This window comes from Juglans regia, chromosome 10 (genome assembly GCF_001411555.2).
Source record: "Juglans regia cultivar Chandler chromosome 10, Walnut 2.0, whole genome shotgun sequence".
Classification (NCBI taxonomy): Eukaryota; Viridiplantae; Streptophyta; class Magnoliopsida; order Fagales; family Juglandaceae; genus Juglans; species Juglans regia.
In genome coordinates, this window is record NC_049910.1 from 11,410,738 (window position 1) to 11,428,916 (window position 18,179).

An 18,179-nucleotide genomic window follows, 5' to 3' on the forward strand; every position below is an offset into this window, starting at 1 on the left:
ACTGAATGGATAAGATCAACTCATTTATTCACCATAGTTGATTTTGTTCCTTCATTTACTTAAAATAGCATGTTGATTGATTTTTTTTCATTACATGCAAGTTAAATACATTGAGCTCTAGGAAGATGTTCTTAATTATAGCTTCCACAATCAAATTTTCTTTTAAAATCTGACATGTTTATCAACGAGTCAATTGTTGATTTAGGTTGCGTTTAGATGTTGAGTTGAGCTCAGCTGAACTCAGTTCTTTATGAATAATAATGAGTTGAGTAGTGGAGAGAGTTATATAAGATCAATCTAAACTAAATTTAAAGTGTGTTTGGATGTTAAGATAAGTTTAGTACTTTTTATGAGAAATTGAAAAAGGTTGTGAGTCTCACGTATAAAAATGTGTCAAGTTGAAAAAGGTTATGAGTTTCACGTATTAGGAGATTTTGAGTTGAGATAAATTTAATAATTTGAGAGTTAAGTATTTAAATGTTAGACTTAATTTAAAATTAGACTGAACTTAGTTGAGTTTTTGAAACCAAACATAATCTTAGTAATTAATCTTGAAGTTGGGCACGGTGTTTCTTTCTTTTCAACTTTAGAGCCCCCTCAACACTTATTTGGCATCTTGGCGCTAATTGATAGGGTTGGGATGCCAAGACTCTGTCATTAGCATTCTATAGTTTTCAATATTTTTGTTTTGCTTTACTTATTCATGTTATATTTATTTTCTTTTTCCGTAAGTGTGGATTATAACATATAAAAGTCTTTTTATTTTATGAAACTTATTGTAATGAAAAATTATATTTATAGTCTTAGGATATGCAAATCTCGTACATTTCATTTGAAAAAAGAGAATAAATCCGAAACGCACATGAAGAAATAATTTTTTAATGGTTGACCCAATTTTTTTCAAATGACACATGCAAAACTTGCAAACTATAAGACTGTATATAATATTATTTTATTGTAATATCCAACTGTTTTGCATTAATGAAAGTAATATCAATAAAAAATAAGTGGTGTGGAACTATCATTACTAGCGTTCCAAACGTTTAACCGGATTAAAAATTTAATTATTTATTTAAAATTTAATTATTTAGAGCATTCTCAGCCAATACTGCAAATGTACATTTTCCCTATAATTTGTGGAAAGTTTTAGGGATTTGGTTAAAATCCTCCTATATCCGAATTTCTATTTTAGAGAAAATGTTAAGGGATGAACAATGATTCCTCAAATATAAAGAATTACTATTCATCTTCTAAATCATTTTTTATCAATATTTTATTTTTATAAATCTTCTTCCAATCATTTACACTTTCTATCATACTCATATTTGTTATAGTTTTAAATAATAATTTTAAAAATAATTTAAATAATTAAGAAAATATAAAAAATTAATTTTAAAAATATTATCATACCCACAAAAAAATAATTTAAATTTTTATTTAAAATATTCATTAGAGAATATTTCAAAACATAAGAAAAAATATTGAATAGTTAAGTTTGTAAATAGAAGTGAGAGAAAAAACTAATAAAAAAAAATATTATTTTAATAAAATAAAAAAATGATAAAAAATGAGATGTAGGAAAATTTTAAAATATCGTAAAATTTAGAAAAATATTTTAAAAAATATAATTTTTAACTAAATTATAGAAAATTTTGAAGGGAACGGATGAGGATGACCTTATATCTTCAACAAATTACTAAAATATTCCGGACCCGACCGGGTTGTTCTGTTGGATGCATTTTCACTTCGCGAAATTTCTCATATCTCATGCGGACGGTTGCGTGCGTGTCCCCTTCTCCATCTTAGCACCGTTACAGGGGCCGCACACACCGACCTCCCCCCATCTCTCTCGCTTTTTCTCAGAGAATAAGAGATTCTCCCTTTGAATCATCGGTCCAAACACGCTCTCTAGTTGTAGTTCTTGTATCGAGGCCAGATACTTCTGCGGATATGGATCAGGACCAGCGGGGCCAGGTCGGTCGGGAGAGATCCCCGTTGTCGATGGAGGAGTCTCGGGAGGATCGCCGGATAGATTCCGAGAGCACAGGCGAGGTCCCTGTCCGGATCGAGCTCGAGATTGGTAGTGGAAGCGGTAGTGATAGCAAAGAAGTGGACAATAAAGAGGTCGGCAATGTGGGTTCGTTGGACAATGGTGGCAGTAGCTCTCCAGGTTTGCGAATTCTTCTTAGTTAAGCTTTTGTTTGGTTTGCGAGAAAATAACACACGAAACTCTGCAAATTATGTTCCATACTGCAATTAGATTGCGAACTTATTACATTGTTTCCTGAGAAAACAGTTTATTTTCGTATTCTTCTAAGTGTAATTCCTTGTTTTCTTTACTGTTTGAAAACTTTTGGGCTAGCCTTGACTTGCACATCGAGGTATAGAGCTGTTTTAGGGTGAACTTCTATTGCGGGAATTTCGAATTTGGTTGCTAGGGGTGTTTTTATGTCATTTTTAAGTATGTTGTTCAAGTGTTGTTTCAACTGGCAACTGCTATTTTTGAGATTGGTTTTTGAGAAGGTTTAGGAACCGAACAGGTAAGTAATCAATTATCCATTCGTCTTTTCAATAAGGGCCAAATTATCGTATGCCTGACCCTTTTTGACTGACGCCAGAAATGGAAGACAATTCTAAAATCTTCTCCTGCTTCTTCAGAGTGGAAATGGTTGGATGACCTACGGATATTTTTTAATAGTACTTACGGGTATGTTGATGTGGGATTAGGGCAAATACGGTTTTGAAGGGACAACTGGTTTTTTACTACTACCCTTCCAGTCTTTGACACGAATTGAAACTGAAGAAAGAGAAGCTCTTATTGAATAAATCAAATATTACAGAGAGAGGTGCTTTGTTTTTATACATGAGCATTGAGACTAGCTGCTGAACTGATACAACTGAAACTATGAAAACAATTGAAACTAACTGACAGTTAATTGACACATAAGTGCTGACATGAAACTAAATAGTCTTCTATATTATATAATTCTTGAAGATGAGGTGGAATGCTGGGTTAGCGGGCTTCTAATACATATGAGAGATAGAGTGGTGTTGTTTCCATCATTCAACGATTAACTGAAATTAAGACTATGCTGGAGAGGCTAAATAAAGTAAGGCCGGTGGTCACATGAATTAATTCCATATAAGATAGTCTTCTGAAGGATGATCTTTTCAACTGAAATTTTTAACTATATCACTCAAATAGGTGGTAATCATTCTATAGACATTGATTTGGTAACTGGGCTATATTCCTAAAGGTGTCTGATTTACATCCTCAGTTTTGTTGTAAATGAAGTGTTTTCAATTTCTTGTTCACTAAAGCAATAGAGAAATTTTAAGTAGCTATGGACTACAGACACATGGTTCTTTTATCTTATTATAGGATGCCATGCAATAAGAATTAGTACTTATGTGAATAATTTTTATAGCAATTTGGTGATACGATGGGAATACTACATCATCCATACTCATGGAGTATTTAATAATTTTTGAAGGCATTTTGTGAGAGGAATTTTTCTTGCCAATACATCATATTGAACATAAAGGAGCCATCCTCCAAACTTCTGAGTTCCTATGACTTCCAAAACAATTTCGTTAACATGCCAAAATGTATACCACTTGCTGAGGCTTCACTCTCCCAATGTTATAGAACACCAATCCAATGTTATAACATGCCACTTTTTCAAATCATTTGCTGTTAAGATCTTTCCTATAACTTTTACTTAAATATATAAAAAAGATCTTTCCTAATGGTCCTGTGTACTTGGGCTTTTGCCTATCCTTATGATCAATAAAATCTTATTTACCGATAAGAAAAAAGATCTTTCCTAAAGACTGATTAAAAAAATCTTTCCTAAAGCACACGTCCAGACAAAACAAGCTACCTTTGAGGGCATGTTGTTTCTCCAAATACACATATAAGGAAATAAATGGACCAATAGAAAGAATGAGCACATTGAAGAAAGGATTTAAACTCAAAGATCCGTCTGTTGGACAGGATCCAACAAATCTGGTTCTCACTGCCTCCCTCTTCACTTGAAGGATCTCAACCTGTTAAAGAATGAAGAGAACGACTACATTTCTCTAATTGTGGGCTAATCTAGTAAAAGGATCGTCCTATTGGGGCAAATTGTCACAAATCTGCAAGTGTTATGCTACTGAAGCCTCCCTATGTTGATCTAATTAATTGAAGAAACTTTGGAAAAATAGTCTTCAAGGGCTGGTCCTGTACCACGTGTCATACTAAAATCTAATTTCTAACCCATCATTCACCTTGCGTATGGTAAAACTAGAGACCGTAAATGATTTAAAGTTGAAAGTTCTAAACATTGGTAGGATTCTTTGCAAGTAAATTGAAAGCTCTAAAAAATAATTAAAAGTTATGGAATACTCAATCTTTTGGTGATGTAGGAGACCGTAAAAAGTCCATGCTAGAGGAGCTTCAGGAGGTAGAGAGGACTCAGGAGGGGAGGGCTCTTTCTATAAAGGAAGCATCTCGAAAGGCTAAGCTAAAGGCAGAATTAGAAAGGTTGTGTTATTGGAGGAGATCTCTTGGCGTAAAAAATCAAGAGCTTTGTGGTTGAAAGAAGGAGACCGTAGCACAAAGTTCTTTCACAGAGTGGCCAACTCCCATAGGAGAACTAATACCATTGAGATGTTGAAAATAGACGGAGTGGATTGTACGGAGGCTCCGGTGATTAGGGAGTATATTGTGGGATTTTTTGGACACTTACTTTCTGAACAAGTGGGATGAAGGCCAAAACTTGATGTACTAGTCTAGTCCATTGATCCACAACAGGTTTCGTGGCTGGAGCGGCCCTTTGAGGAGCAAGAGGTCCACAACGTGGTAAGGAGCATGGTCAAAGATAAAGCACTAGGCCTCGATGGCTTTTCCATTGGATTTTTTCGAACGTGTTGGGATGTGGTGAGGGCAGATTTAATGAAAGTGTTCCAAGAATTCTTTTCAGTTCGGAAATTTGAGAAAAGCCTCAACGCCACATTTATAGCACTTGTTCCTAAGAAGATTGGGGCCTTGGAGGTGAAGGATTACTGGCCCATTAGCCTTGTGAATGGGATATATAAGATTATTTCTAAGGTGCTTGCCAATCGCTTAGGTGAAGTTTTGGAGAGGATCATTACAAAACCCCAAAATGCTTCTGTTAAAGAGGCAAATTATGGATTCAGTCCTCATTGCTAATGAATGCCTAGATAGTAGGCTACAATCTGGCCAGCTGGGAATCCTATGCAAGTTAGATATGCAGAGAAGGTGTATGATCATGTTAACTAGGAGTTTTTACTCTATGTGCTTGGTAGGTGCGATTTTGGGGAGAAATTGTGCTCGTGGATTAGATGGTGTATTTCAATGGTGAGTTTTTCAGTATTGGTGAATGGCAGCCCAAATGGTTTCTGTAACAGCTCTCGAGGACTAAGACAAAGAGATCCTTTGTCTCCACTCCTATTTGTTCTTTTCATTGAGGCATTTAGTAAAATGATTCTAGCCTTGGTGAACAGTGGCTTTATTGAGGGATTCTCGGTGGGTAATCCCAATAGGGGCACCATTAACTTATCTCACTTATTATTTGCAGATGATACACTGATTTTTTGTGTGGTAGAACAAAACCAAATTCGAACATTGAGGGCATTATTACTTTGTTTTGAAGCGGCATCCGGGTTAAAAGTGAACTTTGATAAATCAGAATTGGTGCCAGTGGGCAATGTTCGCAACATCTGGTAGCTAACTAGTATCCTTGGATATAAGGTTTCCTCTCTACCCATGAATTACCTTGGCCTTCCTTTGGGGGCAGTTGTAAGATCTATATTGATTTTGGATACAGTGGTAGATAAGATTGAACGCAAATTGACAAGTTGGAAGAGATCACATCTCTCGAAAGGTGGTAGGATCACCCTTATCAAAAGTACTCTTTCTAATCTACCAATATATTTTTTATCTGTATTTTCAATGCCTCTAGTGTAGCGAACTGTATTGAGAAGTTGTATCGTGATTTTCTTTGGAGTAGGATAGGAGAAGAATTTTAAGTATCATCTAGTCAAGTGGGATAATGTATGTTCTCTAGTCTCTTCTGGTGGGTTGGATATTTGAAATTTGAGAATTTTCAATAGAACCTTGCGTGGGAAATAGTTGTGAAGATATAATACGGAACCGGAAGCCCTATGAAAGTCAGTGATTGAATGCAAATATGGAGGCATGTTGGGGCGGGGGGGTGCACTAGGGAGGTTCACGGGGTTTATGGAATGGGAATTTGGAAACAAGTAATGCTATATATAGTCATGGAGTGCGCAAGCGCTGTGTAATCGTTTTGAAAAAGAGAGGTTCCCTATTAAAAAATTAGTTTTTGTTCATGTGAGTCCCGTATTTACTTTTTTTTTTTTTTCAAAGGGATTGCGCGGTGCTTATGCATTCCACGACTGCAAATATCATTTCTCTTTGAAAACACATTCGAAGAGGGTGGGGGATCTTTAATTGGCATACTATACTGGTGTTGGGTGATGGATCTAGAATAAAATTCTGGACTGACTTGTGGCGTGGAGATGAAGCCCTAAAGAATTCATTCTCATCAGTTTTTAGGATTGCAGGTGAGAAAGATGCTTTAGTGGCTAATTGCTTGGAGTTATTTGCGGACCTAGTCCAATGGAGCGTGAATTTCACTAGAGCTGCCCAAGATTGAGAAGTTGACAGCATTGAGGAGTTCTTTGGTCTTCCATACACCATGATGCCGAGAACCCAAGGAGTAGATAAGATGTGGTGGATACCCACAAGTAAAGGTAAATTCTCGGTCCGTTCTTTCTATAAGTCGCTTACACAACCATAGAATACACAATTCCCATGGAGAAAGATATGGAGAAACAAGGTGCCTCCCAAAGCGGCATTTTTTGTATGAACAATAGCATTAGGTAAGATTTTGACGACAGATAATCTACGGAGACGTAGGTGATCATAGTAGATTGGTGCTGTTTGTGTAGGAAAAATTGTGAAATTGTGGATCATTTATTGTTGCATTGTGAGGTGGCTGGAACGTTATGGAAAGAGGTGTTTAATAAAATGGAATTAGCTTGGGTTATGCCTGTTACAGTTACAAAGCTCATGGCCAGTTGGATAAATCTACGAGATCTCCCACAAATCTCAGTGGTGTGGAAAATGGTCCCAATTTGTATCGTGTGGTGCCTATGGAAGGAGCAAAATGGCCGGACATTTGAAGACAAGGAGCGCTCACTAGAAGAACTTTGATTATTTTTTGTTAGCACTCTTTTTCTTTGGGCCATAGTTGTAGATTGTTGTGGCCTCGATTTTCACATTTTCTTGTTTCTATTACTTCTCTCTAAATAGGTGTGTCCTTTTATATACCATCTTGTGTACTTGGGCTATGCCTATTTATATCAATATAATCGTTTACTTATAAAAAAAGAACTGGAGACATCCCCCCAGAGTTCTTTTATGATGGTTCTCCACAACCAACCCCATAAGGCCCTACCGCTCAGATTAGTCAAGCTCTGCATAGGGTGGGTGAGTTACGATAGATTTTCACGAGTGCCAAGTCCCACATTGGTTCTTTGTAGGTGTAACTGGACTTTATAAATGATTGCAAGAAGTTCTATTATTTTATATAATTAAGACAAGATTTTATTGAAAAACATGGGTAGTATATGAGTTTTTTTTTTTTCTTAGATATATATACCTAATAAGAAAACATATAAAGATGAAGAAAGTTCTGAAAACTAGAGATAAAACTAGAACAATGGTGGACCATCAACCATTGGTAGAGGGTGTTAAGAAAGAGCTACTTGAAGTCCAGCATAGACTTCTCACAATTCTCAAAACTATGCCCATTCTATTATCTCAAAACTAGGCCGAAAGTTTTGATATACCAAAACCCTAGTTCTTTTTTTTTATTAGTAGAATAAGATTTGATTGATCAAGTAAATAGGCAAAGTCCAAGTACACATGAATTATACATGGATAACACCTAGTTACAAGATAAGAACTTGAAATATAGACAAGAAAATCATGGGAACCAGTCCCATTGAGGACAATCATAGAAGCCCACAAAAATAAAGTATGGAAGAAGAAACGTTTGAGATCATCCAATGAGTGTTCTTGATCTTCAAGACTCCGACCATTCCTTTCTAGCCAAATATACCACATGAGACATAAGAGAATCATATTCCGTACTATAGCAATTTGGTGATTACCCTGAAGTAAGGCTGTCACCCACCCTATATGGGTGGATTGCAGCCTTCTCCGCCCCTCGGCCCCGCTTGGGCGGGGGTGGCCATATGCCACCTTGCCCCCGCCCCCACCCCCACCCTTCAAAAAGGCCATTCATCCCCATCATACGGGTGGATGGATGGGGGGGTGGGAATCAGCTGCTCCTACGTTCCCAACAACAACAAAACCACCTAAAACAATTTCCTACGCCGCACCTTCCAGGTCCAAACTAAACCAAATAATGACAAATCATCCAACAAAAATTGAACCAAACAAAATAAAAAATAACAAATAAATCAACCAACCAACCAAAATCAAACAAAAATTTGAACCAAAATTGATTTGGGATTAGAGAACGTCGTGCGGCCGTGGGTCTTTGGTTCGCGACTAGAGAACCACGGGTCAGACTTGCCGACGATCTGCGCACTGTTTGCAACACAAGGAGAAGACGAAGAAGAAGAAGAAGAAGAAGAAAGAGGACATGAAGACTAGGGTTATAAATTAGGGTTTATATATAGGCGGGGCAGGTGGATATCCCATCCGCATCCCACCCTGCTTTGTTAAAAAAATTATCCACCCATCCTGCCTGACCGATACCATGCGGGCTGAGTGGGACGCATGGACGGACTGCATGGTACCGGGCAGAATAAGTGCAATGGATGGGCCCTAGTCCTACCCTGAAGGCCTCTCCAACTAGCAAGGAGATCTACCACCCTCCACCAAACACCTAATTTCTTAGGAATAGTGCAATGAATGTTTTTTTTTGATAAGTAATAGCTTTATTAATAACAATGTAATAGGCATAGCCCGAGTACACAGGGAGTATACACAAGAAACACCTAATACATTCTAGAACTTAGAAAAACGAAGACAAGAACGCGTTTACATCCCCTCCCTTCAGTACAATAGTAGAGAACCAGCTAATTAGAGTACTAATAAAAAACTTCCAAAATGCATCTCTATTGCGTTCCCGATCATTAAAGCACCGCTCATTTCTCTCCCACCAAATACACCACATAATACACAAAGGCAGCATTTTCCAGGCAGCTGCCACTTGGGGACAAGTATGCATTTGAAAGTTAGTCCAGCATGTTAGAAAATCCACCACTGCTTCTGGCATAACCCAGCACAGCCCAACCTTTCCAAACACACCATCCCATAGCACTTTAGCCATTTCACAATGAAGTAGAAGGTGGTTTGCTGATTCCGCTTCTTTCTTGCACATAAAGCACCAATCCACAACAATCATTCCACGCTTCCTCAGGTTGTCAATAGTCTGAATATTCCCTATTGCTGCTGTCCATACAAAAAAAGCCACCTTTGACGGAACATGAGCCTTCCAAATCCTCTTCCAAGGAAAGCCAATATGGTGCTGATTAAGTATCACTTTATAATAAGACCGAACTGAAAACTTCTTGGAGGCTGTATGATTCCAACAAAGTTGGTCCCTGCTCTGTCTTTTTAACACCACTGAATACAACTGTCTAAAAAATTCAGTAACCTCTTCTACTTCCCAATCCTGGACAGATCTGGAGAAGCCTACATCCCAGAGCACCACTTCATTGGAAGATACCATCACGTCGGAAACTGAAGCTTGCTTATTAGTTGCCAACCTGAAAACAGCCGGAAATGCTCGAAATAATTCAATATCCCCACACCAAACATCAGACCAAAATCTGATTTTTGAGCCATCACCAACCGAGAAGTTAACTTGTTTTAGGAAGCGACCCCAACCTTTCCTAATAAACTTCCATAAACTCACTCCATACGAATCCCTACTCTCCATGGTACACCATCCTCCCCAATCACTACCATACTTGCGATCAATCACCCCCCTCCACAATGCTCCCTCTTCCCCATGATATCTCCATAGCCACTTCCCCAACAACGCCTTATTGAAGCTACAAAGACTATGAATACCCAGACCTCCATCAGCAATCGGACGGCAGATTTTTTTCCAGCTTACTAAGGGAGTTTTGATCTCCTCTCCCAAGCCTCCCCAAAGGAAATCTCTATATAATTTTTCAATACGATTGGCCACACCAACAGGTAAAGGGAATAGAGAAAGGAAGTAAGTTGGAATATTAGAGAGAGTACTCTTAATAAGAGTAATCCTACCCCCTTTAGATAAGTAAATCCTTTTCCAAGCTGCCAACTTCCTCTCTATCTTCTCGATCACACCATCCCAAATATGTTTGGCCTTAAAAGATGCCCCTAACGGTAATCCCAAGTATTTTATGGGCAGCAAAGTAACTTTACACCCCAGAAATTCAGCCAAGTGATGAATATTATGAACCTCTCCCACCGGTACCAATTCCGATTTACTTAAGTTCACTTTTAATCCCGAGATGGCTTGAAAACATAGCAGAACAGCCCTCAAAATTTGAATTTGTTCCCCAACAGCCTCACAAAAAATGAGAGTATCATCAGCGAAGAGCAAGTGTGATATAGTAGAGGGGCCACTAGGATTGGTTCCCACTGAAAATCCCGAAATAAATCCTTCTCCTACCACTGCCTCCACCATTCGACTCAAAGCTTCCATAACAATGTCAAACAAGAAGGGAGATAAGGGATCCCCCTGCCTCAAACCTCTAGAACTCGGAAAATACCCACAAGGCTGTCCATTAACAAGAATAGAAAAGCGAACTATTGAAATACAGTGACTTATCCAGCCACACCACTTATCACCAAAACCGCATCTTCTAAGCATATACAAAAGAAAATTTCAATTTACATGATCATATGCTTTTTCCATGTCCAACTTACAAAGGACCCCCGGAGCTCCTTCCCGTATGCGACTATCTACACATTCATTTGCAATCAACACCGAATCTATAATTTGTCGTCCTTTAACAAAAGCGTTTTGAGAATTGGAAATGATCTTCCCCATCACTTTGCTCATTCTATTTGTTAACACCTTTGAAATAATCTTATAGACACTACTTACCAAGCTAATCGGGCGAAACTCCTTCAACTCCGAAGCACCCACTTTTTTTGGAATTAATGCAATAAAAGTGGCATTCAAACTCTTCTCAAACTTCTGAAACTCATAGAATTCATGAAAAACTTTCATCACATCCTCCCGCACAAAGTCCCAACATTCCTGAAAAAATGCCATAGTAAAGCCATCCGGCCCGGGAGCTTTGTCTCTCCGCATTCCACACACCACCCGATGCACCTCAATCTCTTCGAACGGCCTTTCCAGCCGGCTTTTTGAAGAAGCATCCACCGCTGCAAAGTTCAATCCATCTATCTTAGGTCTCCAATCTTCCGTCTCACTAAGGAGGGAACTAAAATACTGCACAGCATGCTCTTGGATCTCAGCAGGTGATGTAAGGAGATTATTTTCAGCTTTTAGCATCTCGATAGCGTTGTTACGTCTATGAGAATTAGCCATTTTGTGGAAGAAACTAGTACACTTATCCCCCTCTTTGAGCCAAAGAATTCTCGACTTTTGCCTCCATGATATTTCTTCCCTCAAAAGAACCCTCTCAAGTTCTATTTTTACTTCATTCAACCTAGTCACACTCTCCTCACTATCCCCATCAGCTTCCAAGGATTGGAGCTCATCCCAAAGGGTTTTTTTCTGCTGCTCAACATTCCCAAAAACCTCCTTGTTCCAAGTCTTCAAATCAGCTTTTAAAGCTTTAAGTTTACAAGCCAAAACAAAGCTAGGAGTCCCCACAAACTGATACAACAGCCACCAATTTTTTACCATATCGACGAAGCCCTCCACTTCTAGCCACATATTCTCGAATTTAAAGTGCCGTTTGCCCTCATGAATACCCCCACACTCAAGAATAATGGGGAAGTGATCAGATCCTATCCTTGGGAACCGTTTTTGGCACAACTTCGGATAATGAGCTTCCCACGACGAAGAAACTAAAAATCTGTCTAGTCTTGAGCTGCCTCTAGAGTTGGACCACGTATGTTCACCCCCCACCAACGGCAAATCCAGCAATTCCAAGTCGAAAATCAGTTGAGAGAAAGCCTCCATTGCTGCAGTTATTGAAGAAAGACCCGCCCTTTCACTTGGGAAACGCACAATGTTAAAATCCCCACAAATACACCAAGGAAGATCCCACATAGAGTATAACCCTGAGACTTCATCCCACATCATGATCCTATCCCGATCCCTAATAGGACCATAAACACTTGCTAATGCCCACGACCACCCATCTTCCACGTTTCTTAAAACACATGCCACCAAGTAATTTCCAATACACTCTTCTACCATCTTGACAACTCTACTATCCCACATGACTAAGACTCCACCCGAAGCACCTGAAGAGGCTAGATAAGACCAGCCTACAAAAGAACCTCTCCACAAGCTCCTAATAACATTTCTGTCCACAGTCACTAATTTTGTTTCTTGAAGACAAACAACATCAATCTTCCAGCTATGAATAATAGACCTGATGCGAAGGCGTTTGTTGACGTTATTGAGCCCCCTTACATTCCACGACATAATTTTAGGCTTCATTAACAGATATGGCATCCCTCCCCTTAAATCGATTCCTCCCTGAGGTACCCTCCTTATTGTCGTAATTAATGGAACAATGTAATCTTCTCAACTCCCGCTTCTTTTTCATAGAAGACTGCTCTGCCGTGGACCGACCAGCTTCAATAGCAACTAAAAGTGCCCTCAGTTGATCTTCATACCCCTCATAAAAAAGACCCACACAGCTTTGAATTTTCTCCACTTGTTTAAAGACCCAATCTGAGGTTTCCTCCGACACAATCTGAAGAGGAGTCATTTGTAATGGAGATGAACTATCCATCTCTTCCTCATAAACAGCTACTTCGAGTTCTGGCACCAAAACCATCCTAGCTTGCTCTTCCAGCACTTCTGAACAATTACCCCTCAGCTCTTTCAGACCTTCCAGCTCATTTTGTCGCTCAGAAGCCTCGCACTGTCCCTCACCATCCTCCACAATTTCCCCTGCCTCCAAAACCATCTGAAGCTCCTCCGAAATTTCCAATGTGCCTATCGGCATAGTCTGTGCCAATAGTGGGGGAGTTTGAGCTGATATCGGCTCCGAAACAAAGTCTCGGTCGTGAGCCGAGACTGTCTTGCCTTTGCTCCCGAGAGAGACGACTTTACTCCTCACGTTTGACTTCGGGATCTCCTTCTCTATTACCTTCGATTGAGTCTGTGTAGGATCCGAGACATTTGATTCAGCTCTTAGGCCAGAACTATCTAGTTTTGCCCCTCCGTGCTTAACAGCTTTTGCTACAGGCGGTATAACTTCCATCGAAGCTACGAGAGCCTGCGTCGACACCGTCTGAGGCTTCGCCGACGTCAGAGGCCCTGACCCACCCACCTCTGGGTCCGCCTCGAGCAGCGGCTTCTTCCTCCACACCAGAGCTTTCGGTTGATTGGGCATGGATCCGGAATAAGGTTTGGGCTGAGCCTTGTCTGCATCTTCAGACTCCAGTCCACTGCCCAGGCCCGACTTCGAGCCCATAACATCTTTACCCAAAACGCACCGTATCATCCCATTGACTCTAACAGCCATCTCTTCCAGCGCTACATGCATATCCCGCAAATCCTTCAAAATATCCTTATGCCCATACTCACCTCTGCCATCACCTTCCCGTCTCTGTGCACCTACCCCAACAGGAGCTTCCTCTACTCTTTTCAAGCTTTCCGAAGCAGATTTTCCCCCCACTCGAGGCATCTGTAGAGCCTCCAAGTAAGTCCGAGCTACTGAAGACGTCGAAGAAGGAAGGTCTCTCCCCTTAACACCTTCGTTGCTCACCTCCCTTACAACTGCTGCAAGCCTCCTCCACCCCATTCCTTCCCTTTCTCCAGGGATAAAGATGAATCTCCGACGTCCCTCTCCACTATATTCCACTAAGGCCAAGAAACACCCACGGGAATTGAAGCTCTTCTGTGCGATGTATCCCCTGTTACCATCTCTGTAAGCAGAATAAAACACCTTCCTTCCATGCTGAGAACATTCCTCCAAGGCCCTTAAAACCCAGCAAGCTGTATCCCAGCCCAACTTCAAAGTTTGTGATCCTTTCCATCCCCTCTCCGTGATAAGCACATCACGCCCCTCCCTCCTTATCTCAAACACCTTCGATTCAATAGCAATCCTTCTCATGACTAAGATAAGCTCTTACAATCTAAATACTACACTAGACTACATGCTAATCACCACTGGACTATGATAATCACCATAAGAAATTACCAACACAGCAGCAATGCACAAGCAAATAAAACTAAGAAGTTTATCAACCATAGACAACAAAGAGAAAATCAACCAGATGTGCAATGAATGTTGCTTGAAGGATCTTTTCAAAGGTTGCCTTCAGCTTGAATGAAACTAATGGAACACATTCATAACATCTTCATTTCGTACTAACATGCCCAAAATAAGCCATTTGGGCCTAGGGGCCATTTTCCATCTGGGCTTTCACATCCTCTAAAAGCATGGTTTCTTCAAGTGAAATTTGCAATCGGTTGCAATATTGACTAATCTTTTTGGAGATAAGCATAGATGTGACTAGTACTACCTTGGGTCGTTACAGCAATGAGACGATTTATTTTACTGATTTAGCATGTTTAACTTTTACTTATAAAAAAAAACATGTTTAATTTTTTCACGTAAAATGATAAATGGGAGCAAATTAAAGCTAAATGCCTTTTTCATATGATAATATAGATGAGGAAAAAACATTTTGTGTCGTTTTGTTATATATATATATATTAACTTGGACTAGTTGATTTTTGGCAATATTTTGATAGTGAAATTTGAGCTCCTTTGTTGATTTGGTCATTTTGCTATATATTGTACACGGTATGTATTTGTTTGGTTCAACTCTGCACCTTGGCTCAAATGGTAAATGACTTGACGGAATGGGGTAGGCCTTAGGTTCGAAACTGAAGAAACAGAAAGGATCTATTTGGCAATTTTTACTTAATTCTAGTGCATGAACTATATATTATGATGTATCTGGGTTTCTTTGTTCAGGGGTAGCAGGAATGTTTCTGAAGTAGACACATATCTGCTTGAGATATCTAACGTTGACAAATTGGAATCTTCAGGTCTGATTAAGTTGGAAAGATCAAAAACCGAGAGGCAAAGACATAACAACATATATGCTGAAGAGGCAGCTCAAATCTTTGATGACAAAATATCTGACCAGCAGAAGGTGAACTTTATATCAGGTTGCTTGATTTATGGTTACAGATAATGCATATTTTTATTTAAACCCCAAGGGGTTGGCCCAAGTGGTGAAGGCCTTGGTCTTGGGGTATCACTCCCTTCAAAGTCCAAGGTTCAACACCTCATGGGTGCAAACAATCATTTGGGGCCACACCTCCTGGTGAAAAATCAGTGATTTAACCAGTTTTGTGTAGGGAAACTTCCGAGGGTGGGGTGCATGGGACTGGGGTTTACTCTGCAAGGGTGGGTCCGAAGGGCTCTGCCTTGGAGAGGTTCCCCGACATAAAAAAAAAAAGATAATTCATATTTTTTATGTAATTTTCAAACTTTGCAGCTGAAACTGTTGACCAGAATGGCTACTGTAAAAGATGATGGAACAGTAGAATTTGAAGTCCCAGCAGATGTTGAATCACAAGCTCTTGGTGCTGGATCTGTTGGTGCTTACAATGATACTGTATATGATGAGACTCTAGATGCAACAGACCTTCAGTACATACCACCACTGCAAATAGTAGTGCTTATTGTTGGCACACGTGGGGATGTTCAGCCGTTTGTTGCAATTGGCAAACGTTTGCAGGTTTTGAGACATTTCTAATCATCACAAGATTATTTACCTTTTATTCCTGAGTTTATGTGTGAACAATCTTTCAAGCTTTTCACCTTTATGTCTTTTAATTGAGACATGTGATTACTTGTCAGCTTCAAAAGTGTTATAAACTATAACGCTCTGCCTAGTAAGAGTTTTGATGCTTTGGGGTATCTTTGTTTGGGAGGGGTTGGTAGGTGTTTTGGAAATGCATTTTTTTAAAACAGTATTTGGAAACTGCTTTTAGGGAGTTTGGTAGTGCTTTTCATGGGAACGTGTTTTGAAAAATGCTACCCAATGGACCCTAAGCTGTGTAGGTTTGATCTTTATGAATTTCTTGTAGTCCCATCCTCTTTATGTAATCAATCCTCAAAAAATTTATACATGAGGTGAAATTGTGTTGTCACACCCAAGACCTTATTAAGGGGTAAACATTTTTTTTTTTTGATAAGGGGTAAACATGGAATTTATTTAGTTTTTAGGTGCTTATTTTTTATTTTACTTTCGTAAGTCGATCTTATGGGTGGCTTTAAGTAGTTGTTAGAAAAGTTGCTTAGGACCTAAAATTAAGTTGTAAGAAGGCCTGATCCATTTTCTAATAGGAAAAGAAGAATATAAGAAAAATTAGAATCCTTGTTGGATAAAGTTTCCTCCTGAACGATCAGATCTGCCAACCCTTATCTTTACGGATTAAGCCCATAATTTAAAGGGGGTTTTGTGCCTATAATTTAGGTGAACCTCGTGAAGTCCAAGTTGGTCCCAATGGGGTTTGTGCATAATATAAGAGACTTGGCTAGTCTTTTGGGATGCAAGGTGCCGTTTCTACCCCTGAAATACCGTGGTCTTCCTTTGAGGGCTGCTTATAAGTCAAAGGCGATTTGGGATGGTATCATAGATAAGATAAGAGAGGAGGTTGGCAGGTTGGAAAGGATTTACTTGTCAAAGGGGGAAGAATCACATTAATTAAGAGTACCTTGTCAGACTTGGCAGGTCTAATAAGGGTAGGCGATTCTTCTGTTATGGGAGAAGATCAGAGACAAGATGGAAGAGGCAGGTGGTATGGGCAAGTAGAGGTAACTATTCTGAGGGAATTACGGGATATGCAGGATACGTTGGAGGAGATGGGTGCTAAAGTAAAGGGACTGATACGGTGTGTTTTGGGTAAAGAAGAGGCAGGGCTGGGCTTGGGGTGTGGGCTGGAGAAAGGGAAGAAAAATATAATGGGAATGGGCCAAGATGGCAGGCCCAAAGGAAAGGCCCAGGTCAGTGGCGTCGGGTCAGGGCCCGAGCCCTTCCTCCAGGCGGGTTCTTTCTGGAGAAAGAAACCGCAACCCGTGCAACGCACAGCGGGGGAGCTAGCGGCACTTACTCCGGCGAAACCTCAGGCGTCGAAGGCGGTGGTGACGGCGACGGAAGCATTGCCGTTGGAAGCAACGCCACAACCCCCAGTTCCAGTGATATCGGGGTCTCTGGAGGGATCCGAAACATCCATGCCGAGTCCGAAATTTGGGCAGCGGCCGACACAGACAAGAGCGGCGGCCTCTGACGACTCTGCGAAGCCATCGGCAGTGACGTCGTAGCAGCTGAAGGGTGTTTCGGATATTCCCTCAGTTCCCGTTGTACCGGGTTCTCAGGAGGGACCCGAAATCCGCAAGCCAAGTATAGATTTGGGGCAGTGTTTGGCACAAAGAAGGACGACGACTTATGGGGACTCTGAGGAAGGATCGACAGTGATGGAAATGGGAGAAATCGATTAAGGGAAAGGCCTGGAACTGATTACGGGAACTGGGCTACAACAGATTTCCACGGTGAATCATGGGATGCCTCCGAATTTGTCACTATCGGGCCAGGTCCATATGGATATGTATTTAGAGGGAGATAGATCAGATTCGATCGTAGTTGTGGAGTGTGGGAACACATCAGTGATAGAAGGGGAAGACCTATTGAAGGAGTTTGTTCCAAACTCAACAGAGGGGGTGGAGTACGTAGAAGATCCTACTCCAATATGCATGGTTCATCCTACTGTTTCTGAGGATTGGATATTGAAAAAGGTGGAGGAACTTCAAAATTGCATGGGAATCTCGTGTAAGGGCTACGAAGATCAGTTTTAAGGCACTAATCATAGCCATTGAGGCAGGACAACATGGGGCATGATTAAAGAGAGAGAGGGAGTTGAAGAGGTTGACGTGGTCCA

The 18,179-nt window shown here is 40.2% G+C and overlaps 1 protein-coding gene across 4 annotated transcripts in view; it reads left to right on the forward strand.

The window, feature by feature from the left end:
* Positions 1–1,722: 1,722 nt before the first annotated feature.
* LOC108990726 (sterol 3-beta-glucosyltransferase UGT80A2) overlaps positions 1,723–18,179 on the forward strand; it is a 37,858-nt gene continuing 21,401 nt past the window's right edge. For 2 of the 4 annotated variants that reach the window (XM_035694441.1, XM_018964789.2), the window contains exons 1-3: positions 1,723–2,170; positions 15,279–15,385; positions 15,734–15,976. In XM_035694441.1, the coding sequence (XP_035550334.1) occupies positions 1,951–2,170; positions 15,279–15,385; positions 15,734–15,976 (570 nt within the window). In that variant the 5' untranslated portion in view covers positions 1,723–1,950. Of the gene's footprint in view, positions 2,171–15,278; positions 15,402–15,733; positions 15,977–18,179 lie in introns of those variants that run through there. The other 2 variants (XM_018964788.2, XM_035694442.1) reach the window with 2 other exon arrangements.